Source organism: Apteryx rowi, unplaced genomic scaffold, assembly GCF_003343035.1.
Source record: "Apteryx rowi isolate R43461 unplaced genomic scaffold, aptRow1 scaffold_199, whole genome shotgun sequence".
NCBI lineage: Eukaryota > Metazoa > Chordata > Aves > Apterygiformes > Apterygidae > Apteryx > Apteryx rowi.
In genome coordinates this window covers 1,271,935-1,293,360 of record NW_020448296.1, presented here as the reverse complement: position 1 = coordinate 1,293,360, position 21,426 = coordinate 1,271,935, and the positions used below count along the sequence as shown (strand labels likewise).

General features: G+C 39.7%; 1 protein-coding gene across 1 annotated transcript in view; it reads right to left on the bottom strand.

The window, feature by feature from the left end:
• Positions 1-2,126: 2,126 nt before the first annotated feature.
• Positions 2,127-21,426, bottom strand: part of PIEZO2 (piezo type mechanosensitive ion channel component 2) — a 145,477-nt gene continuing 126,177 nt past the window's right edge. Inside the window, exons 34-48 of the mRNA XM_026063058.1 lie at positions 20,921-21,179; positions 20,361-20,543; positions 19,953-20,205; positions 19,071-19,203; positions 18,459-18,606; positions 18,128-18,342; positions 15,675-15,833; positions 14,165-14,312; positions 11,553-11,741; positions 11,023-11,115; positions 9,456-9,628; positions 7,397-7,513; positions 5,345-5,424; positions 3,790-3,970; positions 2,127-2,861 (exon numbers count right to left, since the gene is read on the bottom strand). Of these exons, the coding sequence (XP_025918843.1) occupies positions 2,609-2,861; positions 3,790-3,970; positions 5,345-5,424; positions 7,397-7,513; positions 9,456-9,628; positions 11,023-11,115; positions 11,553-11,741; positions 14,165-14,312; positions 15,675-15,833; positions 18,128-18,342; positions 18,459-18,606; positions 19,071-19,203; positions 19,953-20,205; positions 20,361-20,543; positions 20,921-21,179 (2,584 nt within the window). The 3' untranslated portion in view covers positions 2,127-2,608. The remainder of the gene's footprint in view (positions 2,862-3,789; positions 3,971-5,344; positions 5,425-7,396; positions 7,514-9,455; positions 9,629-11,022; positions 11,116-11,552; positions 11,742-14,164; positions 14,313-15,674; positions 15,834-18,127; positions 18,343-18,458; positions 18,607-19,070; positions 19,204-19,952; positions 20,206-20,360; positions 20,544-20,920; positions 21,180-21,426) is intronic.

Here is a 21,426-nt window from a genome sequence, read left to right as displayed (position 1 = left end):
CATACTACAGACTTATGTGCAAAGCCTCCCTGCCATGTCTTTTTTTTGCAGAGCTGCTCCCTACCCAGTTAGTGCCCAGCTTGAATTGCTGTGTGGGGGTTAGTCTGCCTCAGATGCAGGAGCCTGCATTTGCCTTATCAAATGTCATGAAGCTCCTGTCAGCTCTTTTCTGCAACATCTTGAGGTGCCTTTGAAAGGCAGTCCTGCCCTCCAGTGTATCAACCCTCCTCTCCTCCCTCCTCCACTCCCCTGGATTTGGTGTTGTCCACAAACTTGCTGAGAGTGTTCTCTGTCCTGTCCTTCAGGTCATTAATAAAGACATTAAACAGCATTGGCCCCAATATTGATTCCCTAAGGGATGCCACTAGTAACTGGCTGCCAATTGGACTTCATCCTGCTGATCATCCTTTGAGCCCAACAGTCCAGCCAATTTTCCACCTATCATAGTCACTTATCCAGTCCATATGTCACCAATTTGGCTATAGGTTGTTCTTAAAAAAAAAAAACAGCACGGAAAAAAAGCTTTTATTTTCAAAGCTTGATTGATCCATGAAAGGAAAAGAAGCACATCTCTGCAAAGGTCAAAGAACTGTATAGCTCATTCTGCAGATAGGTTTTTTTTTCAGCAGAAAGTAAGTGCCTATTAAAGACGGGGAGCTGTGACCAAGTGGGGCCAGAATGGTTCTGCTGGCTGGTACCTTTAGAAACACATTATACCCTTAATACTCCTCCTTCCAGCATTGCTCTCCTTAAAGTCAATGAACACCCAAGTAAGGATCGATCTAAACACAAAGGTCATTCTAGCATCCCTGTTGGATCCTGTGTCAGGGCTGCCCTGTATATTTCATTTCCAAAAAAGTCTCATTCACTGYTCCTGTGAAAGAAATGGAGCAGATATCTCCACCGGGGAGTGTTGCCAGGCTGTACGAACACTCACCTTTCCTTTACACTTTGGAGGAAATCAGGTTATCTTCCAATGAGCTCCAGTCACCAACTGATTTTATTATTACAATATGATGAAGTGATTTTTATTTTGTGCACTTTATGGTGCTCAAAATGTTAGTTCTCACAGTATAGAATGTGACAGCACTTGTAATGGAAGCTCTGAGTAGAGTATGTCATAACTTCATTCAATTGTGCTGTTTTATGAAGTTCTGCAGTAAAATGTTCTGGCAAATTATGTTGCATTACTTTCCTTCTGGTGACTAGCTAATCATTCATATAATAAATAGCAGCTAACCACAAGAAAGTGATTTATTTGTCACAGTGTTAGAACAATGTCAAACTTTTCCCATTTCATGTAAAAGACAGAGGAAAAAATACTTCTAAAATGACTTTGCAACATGTGCTTTATTTTAAGTCATTATGAATCAAAACTACACAGTATACCCTTTTAACATACCCTATCCACTCAATGATTTTTTTCTCAATAATTTTTTTAACATGGAATGAAACCTACAATGCAATTGTAAATTTTCATGCTACAACGTTCTCTAATGAGCCATTTGTGTCACTAATAATAGTAATTTAAGAAAAAGGCCATTTTTCAAGCTTGTATGTATATCTATATTTGGGAACTTAAAAAAACCCCACCCGTCTCAGATGTAAAAATGTGACTTGGAATATGTAAACATTTTTGTATACCTGAAACATTGGAAGAAGAATATCAGCTAATAGCAAAACAAAGTTGCCTTAAATCATCGAAATGGGAAAAAGCATGTCACGGGGAGCAGAGAGAAGCACACACTATTCAGTCTTTAAAGGGTTATAAGAAATGAAGTAGCTCCTTACGTCATTGAATTGACCTTCTTTTCTCATCTAATGGAAAGCAGTAACTTTGGAGAAAATGGCCCAGCAGAACATCCCAATATTTCACCATATTTATTCTAGCCATTAGTTAACCTTGACGGAATGTCAAGTTTCAGTCGTTTTTTTTTTTCCTGAGAAAAGTCATTGATGTTTGGTGGAAATGTCTTCTGTGACTATACAAATAAAATAAGGCATTTAAAGAGATTGTTACTTGATTTCTTTTTGCTAACAGAGGCTTGTCCACAGTGTCCTTTGTACATCAAAACCTCTGCTTTTCTGCAAATGGGAATGGCTAGAACATCTTCAGTTCCCACTGTGGCCTTGTGTCTTGGGTGTCCTGAAGGCTAGTCAGCGTCCCATTACTGTAGCTTGAAAGTCAGTGATGTACAACAGCATATTGCACAATCCAAACTATGTGGCTCCAGAAAAGGTGAAGAAGGTACACTGGAGTCATCTGTGGGTTCACTCCTTTCTTTCTTTTCTCTTTAAGGGTAATTATCGTCTGGAAAATCAAATTATCCAGACAAGGATGCAAACCTTTTGTGGATTAAATTACAAAGCCATCCCCAGGTTTTACAGGAGTGGCACTTTAAAAACAGCAAATCATCCAACCTTCTTCACTGTTGATCCTTAATTTGAAAGGCAGCATGGATTCCTAAGGCCATAGCTTCCAGGACTCCATCAGTGAAAAACCATTGCTACCTAACTATAAAAGGCTTAGCTCTTAAGAGAATATTGTGCTTTTCTTCTTTAAAATTCAGATGAAATCAACTTGATTCGCAGTGTGACACCAAAAAGTTCAATTAGTTTTCTCCCTAGTCCACTTGATCATAGTCTCTGGTGAGCGATACAGGAATATTAGTTTGGCATACAGGTCTTCTTCCAGTTCCAGTTCTCCAGTCTCTCGCACTAAGAAAATGTCAGTACACAACTTCAAGATTCGGTCTACATTTGGCAGCTCCTCAAACATGATGGAGTGAGAGATCCCACTGAAAAATTCACGGACAAACTTCCCTATCACCAGGACAACCGAGGCATAAAGTCCCATGATGCTGAAAAGTAAGAAAGGAAAGAGTTCAAACCATGCCTTGACAAAGGGTCAGACAAGTGCAGGGGAGCTCATCCATATAATTAGTTTTAGTCTTTCAGCTGAGTGGACATTAATTTCTAATTAGGATCCTGTTTCTGCTTTGCTATGGGACAGGGGGAAATAAGGTCTCTTAAAACGCCACAGAAAACTGGGAACATGAACAGCTGAGGCCACTGGCCTAAATGATTTAACACCAGTCACTGATGAGGGTCTTACATCCTGCCTGCTACAGCTTGGAAATCACAATGGGAAATCTCCCAACTGTTTGCTACTAAAGGCAAGTGGTTTGTCAGATTTCATATCTAATGTTTTTTATTAAAGTATGTGCAGCTGGTGATAGACTAACCCTTACCTGACCTCCCATGAGCATTCTCCCACGGGGAGTTCTCCAAAATCATTCCAGGAGGGCACATGCCTCGAGGAGGAAAGATCTCCTGCCTTCCTCTATCTGTGGAGCTGTATTTCATAACTGCATCATACCCAGAGTGCTGGCTACATGCACGCAATGAAGAAGGGGGCAAAAACTGGGCAGAATTTGACCTGCAACTAAACCAAAATCCTTTGATTGATGTTACTCTAATAGGAAAATTGGTTTTATAAACTAAAAGTGTGAAGAGCACTTTGCAGGTGTATCTTCCATGCTACTGCCTTTTTCCAATGAAGAGCAGGTAAGGAGATGAAGTCTTATAAAGATGAAGTCTTCTATAGATATTTGAAATAGACATGAATTTGAAACCATCACAAAACTACTTTCTGGAGGTCTTCTCAAGCATTACAACAACAACAAAGAAATACCCTCCCCCCCCAAACACAGCAAAAAAAGTCACCTCTAGTTCTATAGTTTTATCTTATCTACATTATTTTAATGTTATGTAAAGATTCCTTCTTACCCATAACCGGCCAAGAATCCAAGGCTTGGAGGACTGACTTTATCACTGAATACAAAGAGTTCAAGACTCTCTTCAGACGTTTTATATCTTTTCCCAAGCTGATTCAAAACCCACCACTCACGMACTCCCTCATCAGACACATTTTTGACCAGGGAAACAGTAATGTTTTCCCATCTGCAGTCTATTGGAAAAAGAAAACATTAACACATGTACCAAGAATTGAAAGTCAAACTTGAATCAGATACTTGGATCATTTGCATGACAAAGAGATGGAGAAATGTAGGAATGGGAGTTTGTTATAACTCTCTTAAAACACAGTTTACAATAGTTCTATAGAAAAATACAGTATCTTGATTCCTACAGTTTTCCTTCCCAAATCTCATCTGAATATGCATTTAAAAAGTAAAGAAAATATTTCATATCATCTATATTTTCTTCTGTATAACTGTCAAATGATTTCACTATTTTCAGGCCAAAGTATCAATGTCAGGCACCATATCTGCATTTCAGGCCTAAAGAAACACATCATTTAATTTGGAGAGATAGTGGTCAGCTTCCATGTGCCTAAGTGAAACTGCCCCTGAAAATCATTTATTTCTTGGCATAAAAGATGTTATTCTTTTATATCATGCAAAGTATACTATACTATTATGCATACTTGACCACATATACAGGAGGTGAACTCTGGTGATTTCTGGGGACCATACATTAGCAGTGTATACACTGAAGTCCTTTTAAAGAATACCAAATTAAGAGTTCTCTAGGACAGAACCTGACTAAAGACAGGGAGGCAACAGAAACTTCTTGCCACATGGAAAGTCAGAATCAGCCTCAAGAATTACTTCTCCCAATTAATCTAATCATGCTTACTCAATGTTGAACATTACTGCACTACACAGTGCTCAAGAAAAGGCCCCAAAGCCAACTTTAACCTCTGTTGAGCTAAGTGTTCTCAGGTGAGGATTTGTTCCTACACTCTCTTCTAACCCAGTAGGTTTTTCATATATGTATATGTATATACATGTGCATGTATTTTGTATGTATATGAGTTTCTGTATGCATTCTGGATGCATGATAGCACTTTGAAATCCAAGGATTTATTTAAATTGGATTCTTTGTAGCCAATAAGGAATAGCTAAAAAAAGTCATTCAGTGTCATTTTTCTAGTTGGTGAGTTAGGGAAAGTAATTTACAGAAATGCAGCACTACTGAGTATTTGTGGTAAAGCAGTAAGGAGATGCATACAGAAGAAACTTGTCATCACTTCCTAAGAAGACATGGAAAAGCAGTTCCTGAAAAGAGACTTGAAGGTGAACAGCAGGGTTTCATCTTGAGTGTCCTTACTGTTAAATAAAAAGTTAGAATTCACTCAGATGCATTTTCTGCCTTGTACTCTACCACCTCTTCTCTCCCCAAGCTTGCAGGCACCAGGTAGAAGCAAGTGCAAGTGTATTTCAGCCAGAGAAGCCCTATAAGGACTCTGGGAATGTGCAATTTTGAGTGTTGTGCTGCACTTCCTTCAACCACACTCTGTTTCCATGGGCTGGATACATACCTGTCAATAGCTGCTTTATGGGCTTTGCCAGAGAATCACTAGGAGCCTTGATGTAGTATGGGTACACTGTCTCTAATGTTCTGGAAAAAAAAGAGAAAGCAAATATTTCATATTTTTATACCTCTAAAATAATCTAGAAATACCTAATGGGGCTATGCATAATTCCCAGTAACTTTGGTGTAAGCTATTACCTTACACTGTTCAGATGTTACATCTGAAAGTTAGCTGGATTAACTACATTCTGTGAGTACTTCAGCAGGGAGCTCCATCCACAATGTTCCCATTCATGTGCCATGAATCCCACACACCTGGGGCATGTGCGTTTGCAAGGAATATAGAATTTATATTTTCTTCCCCTTTTTAACAAAGCTGCTTTTATAGTCATCTATACAAGCAGCACAAAGAAAGGCAACATATCCCCAGTGGTAAACAAGGTAAAAATGTAGCGAGAGCATTTATTACTTCAGGATTTCAAGATGTTTAGATAACACTATATGAAGAGAGAGTTTTTCCCAGGATCTTTTATTGGGAAATATTTTCACAGATTGTATTATCCAGAGGATTCAAACTTTAAAAAAAAAAAGATTTTTTCATTAGACTCAAAATCAAATCACTGCGAGTGTGAATAAATTGCCAACATCCAGAGAGAGAGGCATTTCATTAAAACACTCAGATGCTGTTCTAACTTCTTCCTCAAGTGAGTGAAAAATTCTAGGAAAGGATATCCTTCAACACTACATTACATACACCAGGGTGCAGTAGAACAGAAGTGGCCAAATTAAAATCTCTCTTATTGCTCAGGCAGACCCAAAAAGTAGGTAAGCGCTCAGCAGCTGAGTTGTCCCACCAGAAGTGGTGGCAGAGAAGTCCTGCTGAAGTAGTCAAATGGCTACTAGCTGTCTCAACCATTTTTCCTTTATGGCAAAGTTAAAAAAGCTTAAATCAGCAATATTATTGCAACACATGCAAATGCAGGTGTATCTTCTATGTTACTGCTCGCTTCATGAGAAGACAGAAATATGAATGTATCACTTCTTCCCACAAAAGAGAAAAATCTACTCTCCTTGGCACTACATCACCTTAGGAAATACTTCTGTATCCTCACAGGGCAGAGAAGTAAAGGAGGCATGCAGTATTTTTTAAATGCAATGACCAGGTGTGCAAGAGGATATACATGTGTGTGGGTGCAGGAGAAYAGCAGTGCACAGAGAAGATAAATCTCATTTCCACCTTCTAACAGATATGGACCTCTCAGAGTTTTCACTATCCCAGTTGGTCTCAGCTTTAACTTTTAAACTTTTGTGGCACAGATCAGATCAGGTGGCCTTCAGGGATGACATGTTGGCTTAGCAGTATTTAGTGACTACTGCTGTAAAACAATCCCCAGTGAGCAGAAAGAAGAGGAAGAGCCAGATTCCTTTCAAATCTGAAAGGAGGCACCGCTGCTGTTAATGCTATAAGGCTATGTCCATACAATAATGTTTGACATTCAGATGAAGAGAACACTCCGTCTGCCTTGCAAATTTCCATTAGAGGAAAAGATCTGATGTCAGAAACTACTGCAGATGTTACCCTTTGACCACAATGATTTAACACTTCCTTGCCAATCTAATCCCTTTCAAGAATAATAATGAAAAATACAGTCTGGATAGTTATTTAGAACAAAAATTTCATCAGTACAGCTCCCTCAAATCATAAGGCTGAACTCAAGTAACTCAGAAGAGACTTTAACTATGACTGCACTCTAATGAACTTGTGCTCATCCAATAAATCAGAGGAAAGTAACTAATAGCTTCAACATGCTCGTTGGTGGCGTTCCACTATTCATTGTATCCTCACTCTATGTCTACAATAGATAATAGGTTTTTAACTTCAAAGTAACATTACTATTGTGTGGCTTCAATGCTGTTGGCCTTTGTAAAGAGGTGTCCAAAGTTATTAGAGGGGGATGGATGGGCAGAGAAAGGACACAGTTGCACAGGCCTCTTTGCCTTAGGAAATCAGGATTTAAAAAAGTGGTTTGCATATAAATAAGCAAAGAAAATAACTTACACCTTTTCCAATTGCTGTCCAGACATCATTGTAGCAATATCTCTTCTGGTGTTCTCTGGTAGGATAAAGGTAAGTTTATCTGATGCTATTTCTGCTCTGGCACCAAGAGTAAGATTCCTGTTATAAGTAAAAGAGAAGGCACTTAGTCAACCTACAATGAGTTTTAACAGCAGAACCTAAACACTTGTTTGCTGAACACAAAGGCTGGTTGTCTAACTAGTCTAACTGCATTGACTGCCCCTCAAAATCTTGCCAAATAGCAAGCATCACGCTACTGCTACCTGAGACAGTGTGTTTGTCCACAGAGGATATGTACCAGTCTTAAAGATGCTTTGTTCTAACTGATAATGCCTTTGCATGCATTACAGGAAAATGCTGACAGATTCATATGAACCTAATTTTGCTCATATGTCAGACTGAAAACAGACTGAGAAAGGGAGTATGACTGGTATCCCTTTAGGCTACGGGACTATCTCAGTTACCTCACACTCAGTGTCAGGAGAGGTAAGGATTCAGCTGTCAGCTACAGCTCCTGAAACCCTTCCTCAGACCCGCCGGCGATGTGTGTCCAACAGTCTAACCTAACAGGACCACCGTGCCCACCCAGGTCTCTTGGCAGGCTGGGACACAGATGGAACAGGATCAGCTTTCGCACACCTCTTGTGCCCTGCACTGCCATCAGGATGCAGTGGTGGGATGAGATAGCTCTTGGGCTGCTGGGGGCTGCAGAGAAATCCCCCAAGCAGATGACCTGCAAGAGCCAAAAGTGTGTAAACTGCTGGAGTGACAGAAGAGACTCATCTTAAAGCTGCTTGTGGTCTCCTGGCCTAGATAAAAGACAGCAGTTTCCCCTTACAGAGAAAAAGTGGAAGGCCACAGTGGTAAGCTTTTACCACTTTCAGTCATTCACGGTTACAAAATAATCCACAGGAGAGAATTTGAGGGTGAAAAAGGTCTCTTTCAAATCTAGTGTATTAATGTTTGTAGTTATGTGAGCATACTGGAAAACTGAGAAGAGGTATTAAAAATTAATAGAAGGTTCAGAAATGATGGAGGGATATAATTCACTGGGCAATACTTGATGCTTCCAGGAAAATAAGGAGGGTCAAAGAAAGTTGAATTAAGGGTACAGATTCATTACAAGCCTATTTTTTACTGTGAAAGGACTGACAGCATGATCAGAGCTCAAACAGTGATTCAGCTGACCTGCTTCTTGTGCATGGTCCTTTTGTGGGGATTGTTAGAACAACCCAGGGTCTACTTCTGAAGAAACAGGTAGATGTTGCAGCTGCAGCACTAGTTAATCTCAGTGAAGTGATGGATTAATTCCAGTTTAACCCAGCAGTCTATAGGGATCTCAGGTGGCATTCAGAAGCCAACAGGACACCCTGGTGACTGGGTGTGCTCCAGCCTGAATGCAGCAAGCACATATTCTAGGCTGGCTCTTGCAAGAACTTCAATGTAAAGCAATATTTCTACACTGAGGCCAAAAGAACCACACAGTAAATGGCCAGAGGTCTCAACAAGGTGGATCTGTGCCTCCTTGCATAACAATGGCTCCAAATATATGTGTATTTAACAAATAGCTTCATGTCATCTTGAGACTCCCTTAATAAGACCAGCCACTTCTCCTTCTATTTCCTCATTGTTTTTTTGCCCTAACTCGGCCTAGGTATTCAATTCCCATCAATGTTAACAAAATGTTCTTTGAAGCAGAGTTTATTTGAAAATCTACTTGCAAAAGTGACTGAAACTTTCTTACTTTTCTCTCTTCCCACTCACATCCCATTGAAAACTCCACCCTGCATTTTTAAACCATATACTTGGAAGCGACTCCATTTGTCTTTCTATTTCTTGGGAACTGCAGGCAACAAATTATTATTGTTGTGTAACAAAGGTCACTTCTCTCTGCCTCTCTCCTTCCCACTTTCAGTTTTCTTGGTCTGCAGTGCAAGAGAATTTGCTGGAAAATTACACCAAAAAACGCAGTGTGGAACTGTTCTGCTCAGTGAATGCTTGGCAAATGATCCAGCAGCCTCATAGCAGTCTTATTAATTACCTTTGAATGCTCCATGAAAGAACTACAGTGAACTCAGCTGAAAAATCCAGCAGTCCCTGTATCATTTTCTCTCTACTGGGAGGGCTGATGGTCCACAAAGAGTTTGAATTCCCTTCTAGATCTGCTAGAGTTATATCTTCTTTTCCATAGCCCTCTAGAAACTGCAAAGCAGCCTGTAGGTGCAGAAGAGGGAAAGGAAATTTCACTGTGGTGATATTCACAAGACACACAGCCACATTTCCTGATCTGGCAGAATTATAAATGCTCAGTTAATTATAAGTGCATTGGTTTGCACTGATGGTTTTCCTCAGGTACCAAGGGGGCTTTACATGTGGAAGGGCATAAATAAAGTATAATCAAGCCTAGAAGGCAAAACGAAAATTGCACTCTCATTTAAAGAATAAGTATGATGGCCAAGTAGACCAAAATGAATTTGAAAATTAATCAAGTAAACTCTGTAGAGTCTATTTAATCTTAGTTCCTTTAGTTTCTAACAACCCTGACTTTATTTGTGGACTCAGTGGGCTATGCAACTTTCAGAACCCGCCGATTTTGACTGGTACTTCTGACACTTCACACAGCTTCCCTGAAACTCCAAATACTAACAGTGGTGAGCATAAAATGTAAGTCATTGTACAAACTATGTACCAAGCCTGGCCACTGTGGGATGGCTCACACTTTCAGCAATGTCTGGTAATACTCGGGAGCCACAAGACACCTGGCACCTCTCTTTAGTTTTCACATATCTATTAAAATTTTACTCTTTGTTTTGTTAAAGAAAAACATGTCATTCTGCACAGAAAGATGTCTGCGTACAAGGGATAAGTCAACTCAAAATTAATAACTTTCAAAATGGAACAAGGTTGCAATATTACTGCTCTAAGACAAGGGCTATTTAGTAGCATCTCATGATAAAAAATGTTAATTCCTGAATGGGCTAGAAGCAAGTTAAATTGCACTTCTTTGAAAGAGGCATTTGATCAAAACCTGGCTCCTAAATTCATGCAACAGTTTCTGCTAAATACTATCCTTTTTGCTACAGAAACATTTGATAACTTCGTGCATGTTGCACCATGAAATGGTGAGACTATGCCGAAACCAAGGCATTTTCCTGTCAAAGCCATACATACTTGCTTTTGTCAGCATCGTGTCTCCTCTCTGGGAGGTTAGCTTCTGGAAGGAGCTTCTTGCTTAAAAGTGCCAAGACTGTTGGGTCCCCAAAGCATGTTTGTTTTGGCACTAACTCAAGAGCCACATGTCTACCGAAGTTTTGTGTTTTTTAGAGGGGAAGTTTTTATTCAGGCAACTGGACAACTGGGGGTTTTATCTTCCATGAGTTTGCGCAATGATGTCATGATTAAGGGCAACTTCATTCTTTATAACCCAGTCCTGGCCTGACAAACACGATCTGTGTAAACCGTTACTCTTGCAAACTGTCTTTATGGACACATCTTCCCAATGGCAGCAGTACGGCTGACCACTTATAACTACGCAAACAAAACTCACAAAAAGCCTCCATGAAAACCCACACATTTTTAAGTAATGAGATATTCCACATTTTACTTACAGTGTTATCCCTATAGCTTCGCAGAAATGCATTGAAACCAGTCTGATTCAAATCCTTGAGCTGGCTCTGTTGAGCACTCATTGTAAAAATAGGCTGGGAAACGAACACACACATGTCACATTTAATTCCTATCAGCTGCTACAAACACAATACAGCATTCTGTGTATCGCAGTCTAAGACAATTACAGTACTCAGTTTGACAGGAGAAGGTTATGATCTTATTTCACAATGAAGCAAGCTACCTCCATTTGTCACGTGGACCTGTGGGCAGTTACCTCAGTGTGCCAGATGTGGGTTAATTTATGCAGCAGTAGGTCCTATTTTTAACTTGCAAGTGAAGGTAATATTTTACATCAGTGATAAACTAACATGTTTTTAAACCCACAAGGGATTATTTGTGTGAGCTAGTCTGATCTCCTGTATACACCAGGAGACTTTCACTCAGAAAACTCAATGTAAGGAATAAGGAATAGCGCAAGGAAACACAGTGCAAAACCAATGATTTCTTTTAGTCTTTTTTTCTTTTTTACCTGATAACCTCCTAGAGTTATTGTGATTGATACATCTAGAGGCTTGTTGGTGACGCCTGCAACAGATTTGATTAAAGACATGAAGAGCAGTGGGAACCAGACAATACAAATCAGCAAGACGATAATCATGCCACCCATTCCATACTTCACAACTTTCTTTTTCTTCTGGCCTCTTGGCTGGGGATATCTCTGCAAAAGCAAACAGCAACATGGTAATATCTCTTCTATCAGTGGTATGCTCTGATCGATGTAAGAATAATGATCTTAAAGATTCTAATGTTCTGGAGTAATTTGTATTGAGATTTTTAGCCAAACCTGCACAGACACTTAACTACTGGCAACTGCAGAGAGAAGGACCAAATAAATCCATGCTAAGTGTGTGTCTGATGTGAAAAACTTTGTAAACCTTCACGGTTTTGATTGCTCACAACCATAAAGAAAGGAAAAATCAGGTCTGATAATTTAAGTTTTTGTCTGAACCAGTGCAAACATGAAACTACAGGAATGAAAAGTAAAATAATAATAGCAACAATAATACAACAATATGCTCAAAACCCTGATATTGGGAGAGGCCAGCTTTCCTGTATTTGTTCTTCCAGAAAAATTGTATCATCTCAAACCTCCTTAAGGCAGAATTCCTCCCATAGAGCCTGAAATTCTGCAAATTGTATTTCAGGAAAAATAGTATTTATTTGCCAGCAACTGATATGCACGATGCAATAGGATTGTATGATATTGCACTAGCTCCACATTCATTTCACGCCTCACATACATTATTCCTAAGAGTTGTTCACATGCTTGATCCAGTCTGTTTCTTAGTGAATCCTACACCAATTGAATTTAAATAATGCTTCAATCTTTGTTGTTGTTTCTAAAGTCTGTACATTGTTGATTTGACATCCTTCCCTTGCTTAGCTTCTGACACCAAGAATGATCTTGCTTTTATCCTTTCCTTTTCAAAGTAGATCAGACAGCACATCTGTTCTCCCTTGCCCATAATTCTCTCCCTCTGTTAATGGCCATGACTGAATACTTTAATAGWTTCACCATCCTGTATAATGTCTTTCCATTACTGTAATTGATTTTGGTATATTCTCATACAGGATTTTACTCTGCACAGTGTTTCAGGATCCTGTCTTTCACACACTGCAGTTGCAAAATAAAGATGCATTGTATTGCATTGCACCTCATGCACATGCCAGGAATCTGGCTTTCAGGAAATTGTTCTTGCTTTACAGCTTGAATCCATAAAGCCCTAGGAGAATATTAAATTTGTAATACAATGCTATATTTAAAACAAATTAGTTACTTTTCAAAAGCATTGTATCAAATAATTTGTCTTGCACTACAGAATACTGTTTTCATTAAAATCTCGTATCAAGATCACTGGGGGCACATTATTTATCTGTTAGAGAATAGTTCAGGCACCTTTAATGCTGCTCAGAGAGACTAACAGCCAAATACTTAGGCATACCACTCAATGTGAGACAAAGACAGAGAGAACTAAAAGTACCTTGAACAACACTCATAAAATTATTGGTAGTTATTTTGCTACATGGCATTAACACACATATGCAAGCTTACACTTGGAAATTTTCCCACTTAAGATCATGTAATGCAGGGTGATCCTGTTTTAGGTTAAAGAAAATGCAGTAACATGGAGAGTCAAAGTAGAACTGGATTATTCTCTCTGATTCCTGAAGCCTCTGATGACACTCCATTTATGGCAGAAATGTAAGTCATACAAAAAAAAAGCCCATATACAAGATTTGTGTGCATTTCAGCTCTCAGTTAATCTAACTGACATACTTGGAAAGTAAGTGCCATTAACAGACAGGATTATAGTAAAAGTAGAAATACGTCAGTAACACTTAAAAATGCAGCCATTTCATTGCAGATGTACAATTTCTGACTGGCTGGGTCACTCTTAAAAGAATGCTTAATTTCTTTTTCAAATTGGCAAAATAAGGAAGCATATGGTTGCAATCTTTATAGAGGTTATAAGGAATCCAGAATTTGCAAGTTTAATTTGAAACGAAGCTCAAATGATTTAAAGAGACTGAAATTTCAGTCAAACTAATGGTGGATTTATCTGGTCTGCAGTTCACATTTAGATGTGTGGGGACTCTCCCTAACTACAGAAACCAGCTGAGCTCCCTCTATAGTCACATTAGAGAGGAATCCTCAAGACCTACAGCATGGAGGCACAAGCTCTTTCCTGTCTTGACCTTTCTCTTGAGCTACAGTTTCACCCTACTGCAGGTTACTCATTTAGTTGTTATGTATGAACTAAGTCTGGGTGATTATCAGGCTTTTCAATCCCATCCTTGAAATTCAGCTATGCAATTAAACTAGCATGCTTGTGTTTGTGGAATTCATGTTGATGGTGGAAAAATCAGTTAGGCATAAAGGAGAAGCCATTTGAAATTTCACTTGCGGTGACTGCCAACTAACATAAAGTACCCAATAGTCTGAATATTTCTGAACATGAACACCAGGTGTATCTTCTAGAAAACTGTCTTTATGGTGGATTTCCCAGTTATCTAGGGACTCTTGATTATTTTTCTTCATTTTTGCACAAGAGACAGGAGGCCTGGATAGGGCTTCCTTACTTTTTCTGACTCTCGCCAACATTTCAGGATGAAAATGTGAGCATAGATATCTTCAACACAGATCCAGCTGGAAAGACTCAGAGTGGTATCAGTCCAAACCCAGTCCATTACTGCTCTCAGCTCAGTCAAAAATGGAACCAGGCGGAATCTGAAGGGAGACCACAGGAGAAAATTCATCAGAAATAGAAGGATCACATTAAATGAGCACAGTAAGCATGCCACAAGGGGGAGAATTAAACCAATGTGAAAAGACATTTAAATGGGAAATACTTCAAACTTGAATGCAATCATCTCCTGAGATGGCTTCGCTAGTACTGATGTTGTAAACGTGGTAGCTTTTGCCACAGCTCACATTCTTCTAGAGCCCCTTGTGAAGCCAAAAACATGCTTTTGTATTATTATGTCCTGTAATTATGCATGAACCACTGATGGAACAGTGCAGGATAGATTTCCTTGCGTACCCAAACCCCTTCAATCTGGGAGGGGAGTAGAGGAGCAGGGCTTTTTTGCAGGATGGTGGGAATTTATTTTATACCTCTTTACACCATGTTATGCATTCCCTCTTTACAGTAGGTGGACAGTCCTCAACTGCATAGGGAATTGGGCTTTATGACTCTGGATTAAACAGAAGGAGAAGGTGGGCTAGGAGGAAGCCAATATGCATATAGCAGCTTTCCAAAGTGCATCATTCCCTTTACTATTCCCACAGCTTTCTGCTTGGCCAGGCCACAAAGACTATTTCATGTGAAAAGAAAGCTTTCTTCTATAACTTTTCTTCCTGGAATGCAATATTGGGAAAAGCCTGACATTATTAGAACAAAATATATTCCACTTATTCTGTGAAATAAGTTTATACTTTTAACTGGCTCAAATTAAACATCATGGTAACAGCATAAATGGTGGGTGGTTATGCCTTCCTAACACTATCTTTCACTCTGAGGTGAAGCTTGCACTAAAATTCCTGACTTCTGCAGAGCTTCAGACATGCAGCACTTTTAAAAAGATACACAGAGGAAACACTGTTTGATGTATAGTTTTTAATTCTCATGTGTATTGTCTTTCACTTTATTTTCCTTCCCACCCACTGAGGCAGCGCATTCAGAATTGCTCCACTGACCTTTTGGGGATTTGATGCCTTACTACTTTTTAGGACTGCAGAGGGAATAACATTTCCTGTTTTCTAGCACAACACAGCCCCTAAGGATGGTCACAGAGGTGATTTGTTAGAAGTGTTAAAAATGTCTCTTCCATTGGTGCCTGAATGACAGATTGGTAAGTCAGGCTTCTGGATTCAGGGTGTGAAGTTGATTTTTCTAAAATTTGTATTCCTGAAATTAATTTTTTATGGACTACTGGGCACATGTGGCATATACAGAGGAGTGCACTGTGCAGTCTTACTGACTCACTTCCAGCGGCCTGTGAAGAGAGGTCTTGAATAACCCACGCATCTCAGTGATAACAGATCTGTATTTCAGAAAAGAATGGAAGGGGACAGTAGGTCTAGACTTACCCTTGAAATAAGAAAAGGTTCACATAGTTATAGCTTTTTGTGAGGAAGTTGCCAAGAACACGTGTCGGATATCCACAGCGTATCTGATATGCTGATAAGCCAAAATAAACACATTTCACAAAATACCAGAGCTGGGCAACTGTGTTCTGGCTAAATTTCCTGTAATGGAAAAGACAGATAAAGGAAAATGATGAGCTTTGTATCTRTGCCTGAATTAGAGATGTTTTGTGCTTCCTTTTCCTAAGAACCTGTGAAAAGTCTTTGGTTTCCAACCCCACGGCAGTGGTAATACAATAATTTGCAAGAAGCTCGATAAGGAAGTACATAAACAGTGCCTGTTGTAAGCTCAGGGTCATAGGGGAGACTGGGAATAGGCTCCCCAAAGAGCGTGAGGGCTCTGGGGCAGTGCTCTGTCCCTCCGGGTGCTAGAGGCACTTTGCTAGACCACACAGGCCACTGCCCTCAGCCCCTGCGATGGCGCACCTCCTGGGAGTCCTGGGCAGACATTGCTCCTCTTCACTTCTCAGAGGGCTGACCGCTGGACTGACTCTAATCAGCTATCAGTGGCTATCAGTGTTCAGTTAGACACCTCCAAGGTCATAGACTCATACAAGAATTTAAGTTGGAGTGACCTCTGAAGATCATCTTTTCCAACCCCCACTCACTTGAATTAGGTCTAATTAGACCAATTTGTTCATGGACTTATCCAGTTGAGTTTTGAATATCTCTAAAGATATCTCTAAAGATTTCCTACAACCTCTCTGGGCAACCTGCTCCAGTATTTGACTAACATCATGGCAAAAACTGCTCATCATATCCAACTGGAATTTCCCTTGTTCTAACTTGTGGCCTCTTGACTTGTGGATGTGCACCTCTGAAAAGAGCTCAGCTCCTTCGCAATGTCCTCTTATTAGGTAGCTGAAGACAGCAATAAGCTCCCCTCTTCACCTTCCCTTCTCCGGGCTGAATAAACCCTGTTCCCTCAACCTCTCCTCACATGTCATGTACTCCAGCCTTCTACCATCTTGGTGAATATTTGCCATTTCTAAGTTTGACTGCAGTGTGATAGCGTGCTGGAACTACACGAAATGCCTCTTGACAAACACAGCTTGTTAGTCTGAGATGATCCAACATTTCCAGTTATAACCTGGAAAACTATTCTTGTTATGAAACTTGCATGCACTTCTAAGAATCAATCCGACTTAAAATGAATACAGGAGGTCTCAAATGCAGTTTTGAGATCAGCAATGTGAGATAAACATTTCATAAAGGCACAGAAAAGTTGAAAGAATTTTATTGTCTTTTTTTCTAAGTGGCCAAATCAAGCCAAAAGTTTAATTGCAATTCTCAAGGCTCAGCAGATAGGAGATGCACTTAAAAAATGCATTTTTTAAAAAAGGGTGCAATTACTGCTGCACTGAGGAAAAATATAAATGCTGTTTTTAAGAGGAAATCAGACCTTTTGGGCTTCATTTACATTATGCACCTATTATGATTTTTCCAGCAAAATATCTTGTTTATGAAGTGTAATGTGCTCAGTTAACCAACCCAAATTCTCTGTATGGTCAATAAGTAAGGTATGCTTCTAGGCAATTTAAAGTTCTAAGTCAGAGGAGAGTCAGCAATAGCTAGAGAGGGAACATTAGTACTGCTGCAATACAGACTGAGGTGAACACTGCCTTGAGCCATGCAATGAGAAACATTAGTTTGGGGGTTGAATTTGACGAGGCATGTGATACAGGATTTCATGGAGGACGTCACTGTACCAATGCCAGCTCCAAAGCGGTGTGGCAATAGCAGGGGAAGAGAACTTTTGCTTTTCAGAAAGGACATGGGTTTTAGACCTTCCTCAGTCTGAAGAGATTTAACCCCATAGCTCACACATTCTAGGAGAGTGCCAAGTTGTTAGTTAACTCTGGAGAGAGACATTTTCTACAGCCACTTCTAAATCAGTGTGCAGCTAAAAGAGCAAGTTTTCTGATGAGCAAGGAAGGTTTAAAGGCAAGAAGGCACACATTCAGCTGGAAGGGTAGTGGAACAAAATTCTGATCAGGGTTTCCTTGGTTACTTCACTTTGTATCCAGAAATGCTCTCTTAAAAGATGCAAAGCAGTCATGGGAGTAGGGAACTGAACACGAGCTAACTTTGCCTCAGCTGAGTGCTCTAACCACTTGATCACAGGCAATTTCTCTCTCATCTACTTTCTTTCTGGCTTAGGTTGAGAATATTTCAGTACATGCTAACATAATTTAGTTCTTCCCTCCTCAAACTCCTTTACGTTGGCCGCAATTACTCTTATGGAAAGGTACTCTGACATTCTGTTCAGAAATGAGACCAAGGGGAAACCTATTTATGATTCCAAAGCTTAGTTATAACCATCTCATATTTAAGTTCAAATAACTTGGTAGAGCATCACTATTCAACATGTACTGTCTGATTGTAAGGTTTTATACCTTTCTGTCACTCCAGGCAAGATAAAGAACATCCAGAAATGTATTCCAAAAACAAGGATGACCTGGAAGATGACCTTTCCCATGACAGTCTTTTTGAGGTACAGTGCTCGGTCTACCACCATGGTACCAAACTGAATGAGCACCATCACCAAAAATGCCTCTGGGACCTGGTCCTCTGATAATGAAGAGGTGATATCTGCTGCTGCAGAGTGTTTCTGGAAAGGAAAATACAACAGAGTGACTGAGGTAGGAGGGCACTCCGCACAGTACCTAGCAACTACAGCAAAGGTCCCAACCGAGGATTTATGGAGAGATGCTTTATATGACCTACCCCAAAAGCCCAAAATCCAAACACAATGATGATGAAGTCCACCGTATCTGCGAGGAACATCAGCACATACACATCAGTCACCGCGCTGTAGTCTGGATGAATAAGATCGTAGAAAAACTGTCTGATGGGCACATACACTTGGAGAGCCCTAAAACAACACAGACCACAATGCATTTAAGAACACTGTAACTTGCACTAAAGAAAAGAATAGCTGAGTATGATATCATTAATGTATGTAAAGATACACTTCTCTGACAGTCTCCACAGGGCTTCACAGACACCAGTCCCTTGTACTGATTGCTTCTCTAGCACTATGTTAGCATTTTTTCAGTCAAAATATACATAGTCAACCAACTCAGTTCACACAGGATATTTAGCTTTTTAGCAGACAGATGAACAGCCTTCAGTGCTATTTGAACCCCTGCTGATTTGTCTGAAGTTCACTGGTGGGAGTTAGAGTGAAAGCATATCCATCTAGTGCATAGTACACAGATCCATTCATCCCCTTGAACTCACAGAAATAGTAAATCATAGTCTTTAAAAAGCTATTTTTCTGTTTCAGTCAGCTATTCGGAACCTCCTCCCAAACCCACGACTCCTCACATTGCTCACTTTTTAATTGTAAAGGCCTTGGCTTTGATCATTTGTTCTTGAAACTTTTCCATAATAAGCTCTTTCCTAGATTTCTGCCTGATGCTTAACACACTGCTTCCTTTCTGACTGCTGTTTCGTGTGCTGGTGCTTCCTGGGGAAAAAAAAAAAAAAAAAAGGAAAGTAAAGGAAAGAGAAGAAAAGAGAAAGAAAGAAGCTCATTCAAACTCAAAGTTTAGATACAAACACTAGAATGTAATCAACCTGGAGACTTCACCCAATATATGAGTCCCACATTTGAAAGAAGCTTTGAAATGAATCCTTACACATTTTTCTGATATGATAAAATCTTGAGAGAATCCAAAAAAGGTTTCAAAGATCAAAACTTGATTAATAACTATAAAAAGAGAAGACTAATGATAAAGGCAAATATTTGATTGGTCTGACTCTCTCATCTGGATTGGTAATATATACATTCAGGCAAGTCCTTCCTTTTTAAAAGGTGAGGAAGGTATCCAACATTCCTAATCAAAACTTCTTCTCACTTCAAGTACCATTGAATGTACATATGAAAAATATATATTCATTGAATTCCTTCTAGCTGGAGATTATGCTGAACCAGAAATTCTGGATCTGGGCCACACTGAAAGTTCCTTTCCCAGATTTTGGATAATGTCATTGTAAAGACATAGTGAATCACAAAATGTGGCTCTGCATTTGAACTTTAAAGGAGTGTGTTCAAACACAAAGATGTTTTGGTTCATATCCTATTTCCTCACTGAAGAGCAGCAGCATTCAGTAGCCTCTGGGTTCTCCATAGCCATAGGCACAAGGTCTCAGCAGGATGATCCTATGGAAAATAAGTGTTTGTTCTTCAAATCCCAGCAGTGCCACAACATTTACCTCTTTTAGATCTGTGTGAAGAGAAGCTGGACCTGTGTGAAAGCTGTGATCCACTGCTGGAGCTTTTCCTCCTGATAGCAGTCTGCTGCTCAGGGAAGTGGACATGGATGGACTCCACCGATGCCGCGAGATTGACAGATTTCAGAGAGCTAGAAGAGTCTCTCCTGCCTCCTCTCAGAGACAGCTCGTCGTCAGTATCCTCTTTACTACTGGAGTTCTCCCCTTTCTCATCTTCATCCCATAATCCATGGCACTAGTGGAAAAAAGAAGAGGAGAACATATCAACATTGTATTTTTGTATTGCTGTATTTCTAGAGGGGGGAAACAAATTCATTGTGTTGGGATATCACATGAATGACTATAAAAAATTAAACATAAAATAAAAAAAGTCACATGAGCTCAGGTTACCTTTAAAATGGATCTGTGGAAGAATAAAGCAAGGAGCTGAACAAGATCATAGTGCACATAACCCTCTTTCTTCTCAATGCCAATAATATTAGGTGGATGGTAAGGCTTATCTTTTGTGTAATCCACATATTTATTCCAAGGAAAGAAGCCAAACTGGAAGAAGTACTTGATAACAATGGCAACCTGTCCAGAAATACAACACACTTGGGGTATTTGCTAAGCATGGCAGATATCATAGCCTCATGACAGTAAGAAGGGAGAAATATGTCTACATTATCAGTTTTACAACAAGATCAACAAGCATCTTCATTGCTACAGAGGAACAACAGTTCGTGTTCCCTCAGTAATGTTGCTCATTGCAGTGAAGAAAAACACAAACAAGACCCATCTATACCGTAGAAATGGCTGAGGATTTTAGCAAATATTTATATTAATATGATGCCAAAGGCATCAGTCCTATAGTTCAAATACAGAAAATAGGCCACACTGCCATGTAAAGCCTACAATTTAACTTTTCTTTTCTGTGTTTAATGAACAGGGTTGCAAAAACAGCAGCATACCTCAGTATAGACAATGGCCGTCATCCAGAAACGTTTACTTGGCCTAGGAACAGACAGCATGGCCCAAAGGAATATAAGGATGGGAAGCACCAAGGTTATCATGGAGGCGGAGATCATGTGGTTAAGGATGATCACAAAATAGCACACCATTTCTGACCGGGCCACCAGGGTATTGTACAGAGCATAAATAAGAAGCAAGACTCGAGGCTGACCAACATAGAATTTCTCTGATTCCTCTAGTTCTTCATCATGAAACATCCTGTGAGGAGGAGAGTACCACAAATGAAATGAAAATTAAATTCACAAGAACTACTTTTTAAATAGCTGCTATTTTCCCTTTTGAAATAGTATAAAATTCTGCTGGAGAGTCTAATAAAAAAGATAGAATGGGATTTGGCATGATCAAATAGCCTGATTTTAAGCCCACAAGCAAGAATTTCACGCAAAATGATTAGAAGCACTGTTCTGCTGTTTTTTAGTTTACCCAGCAAAGTTCTGGTGTGGCC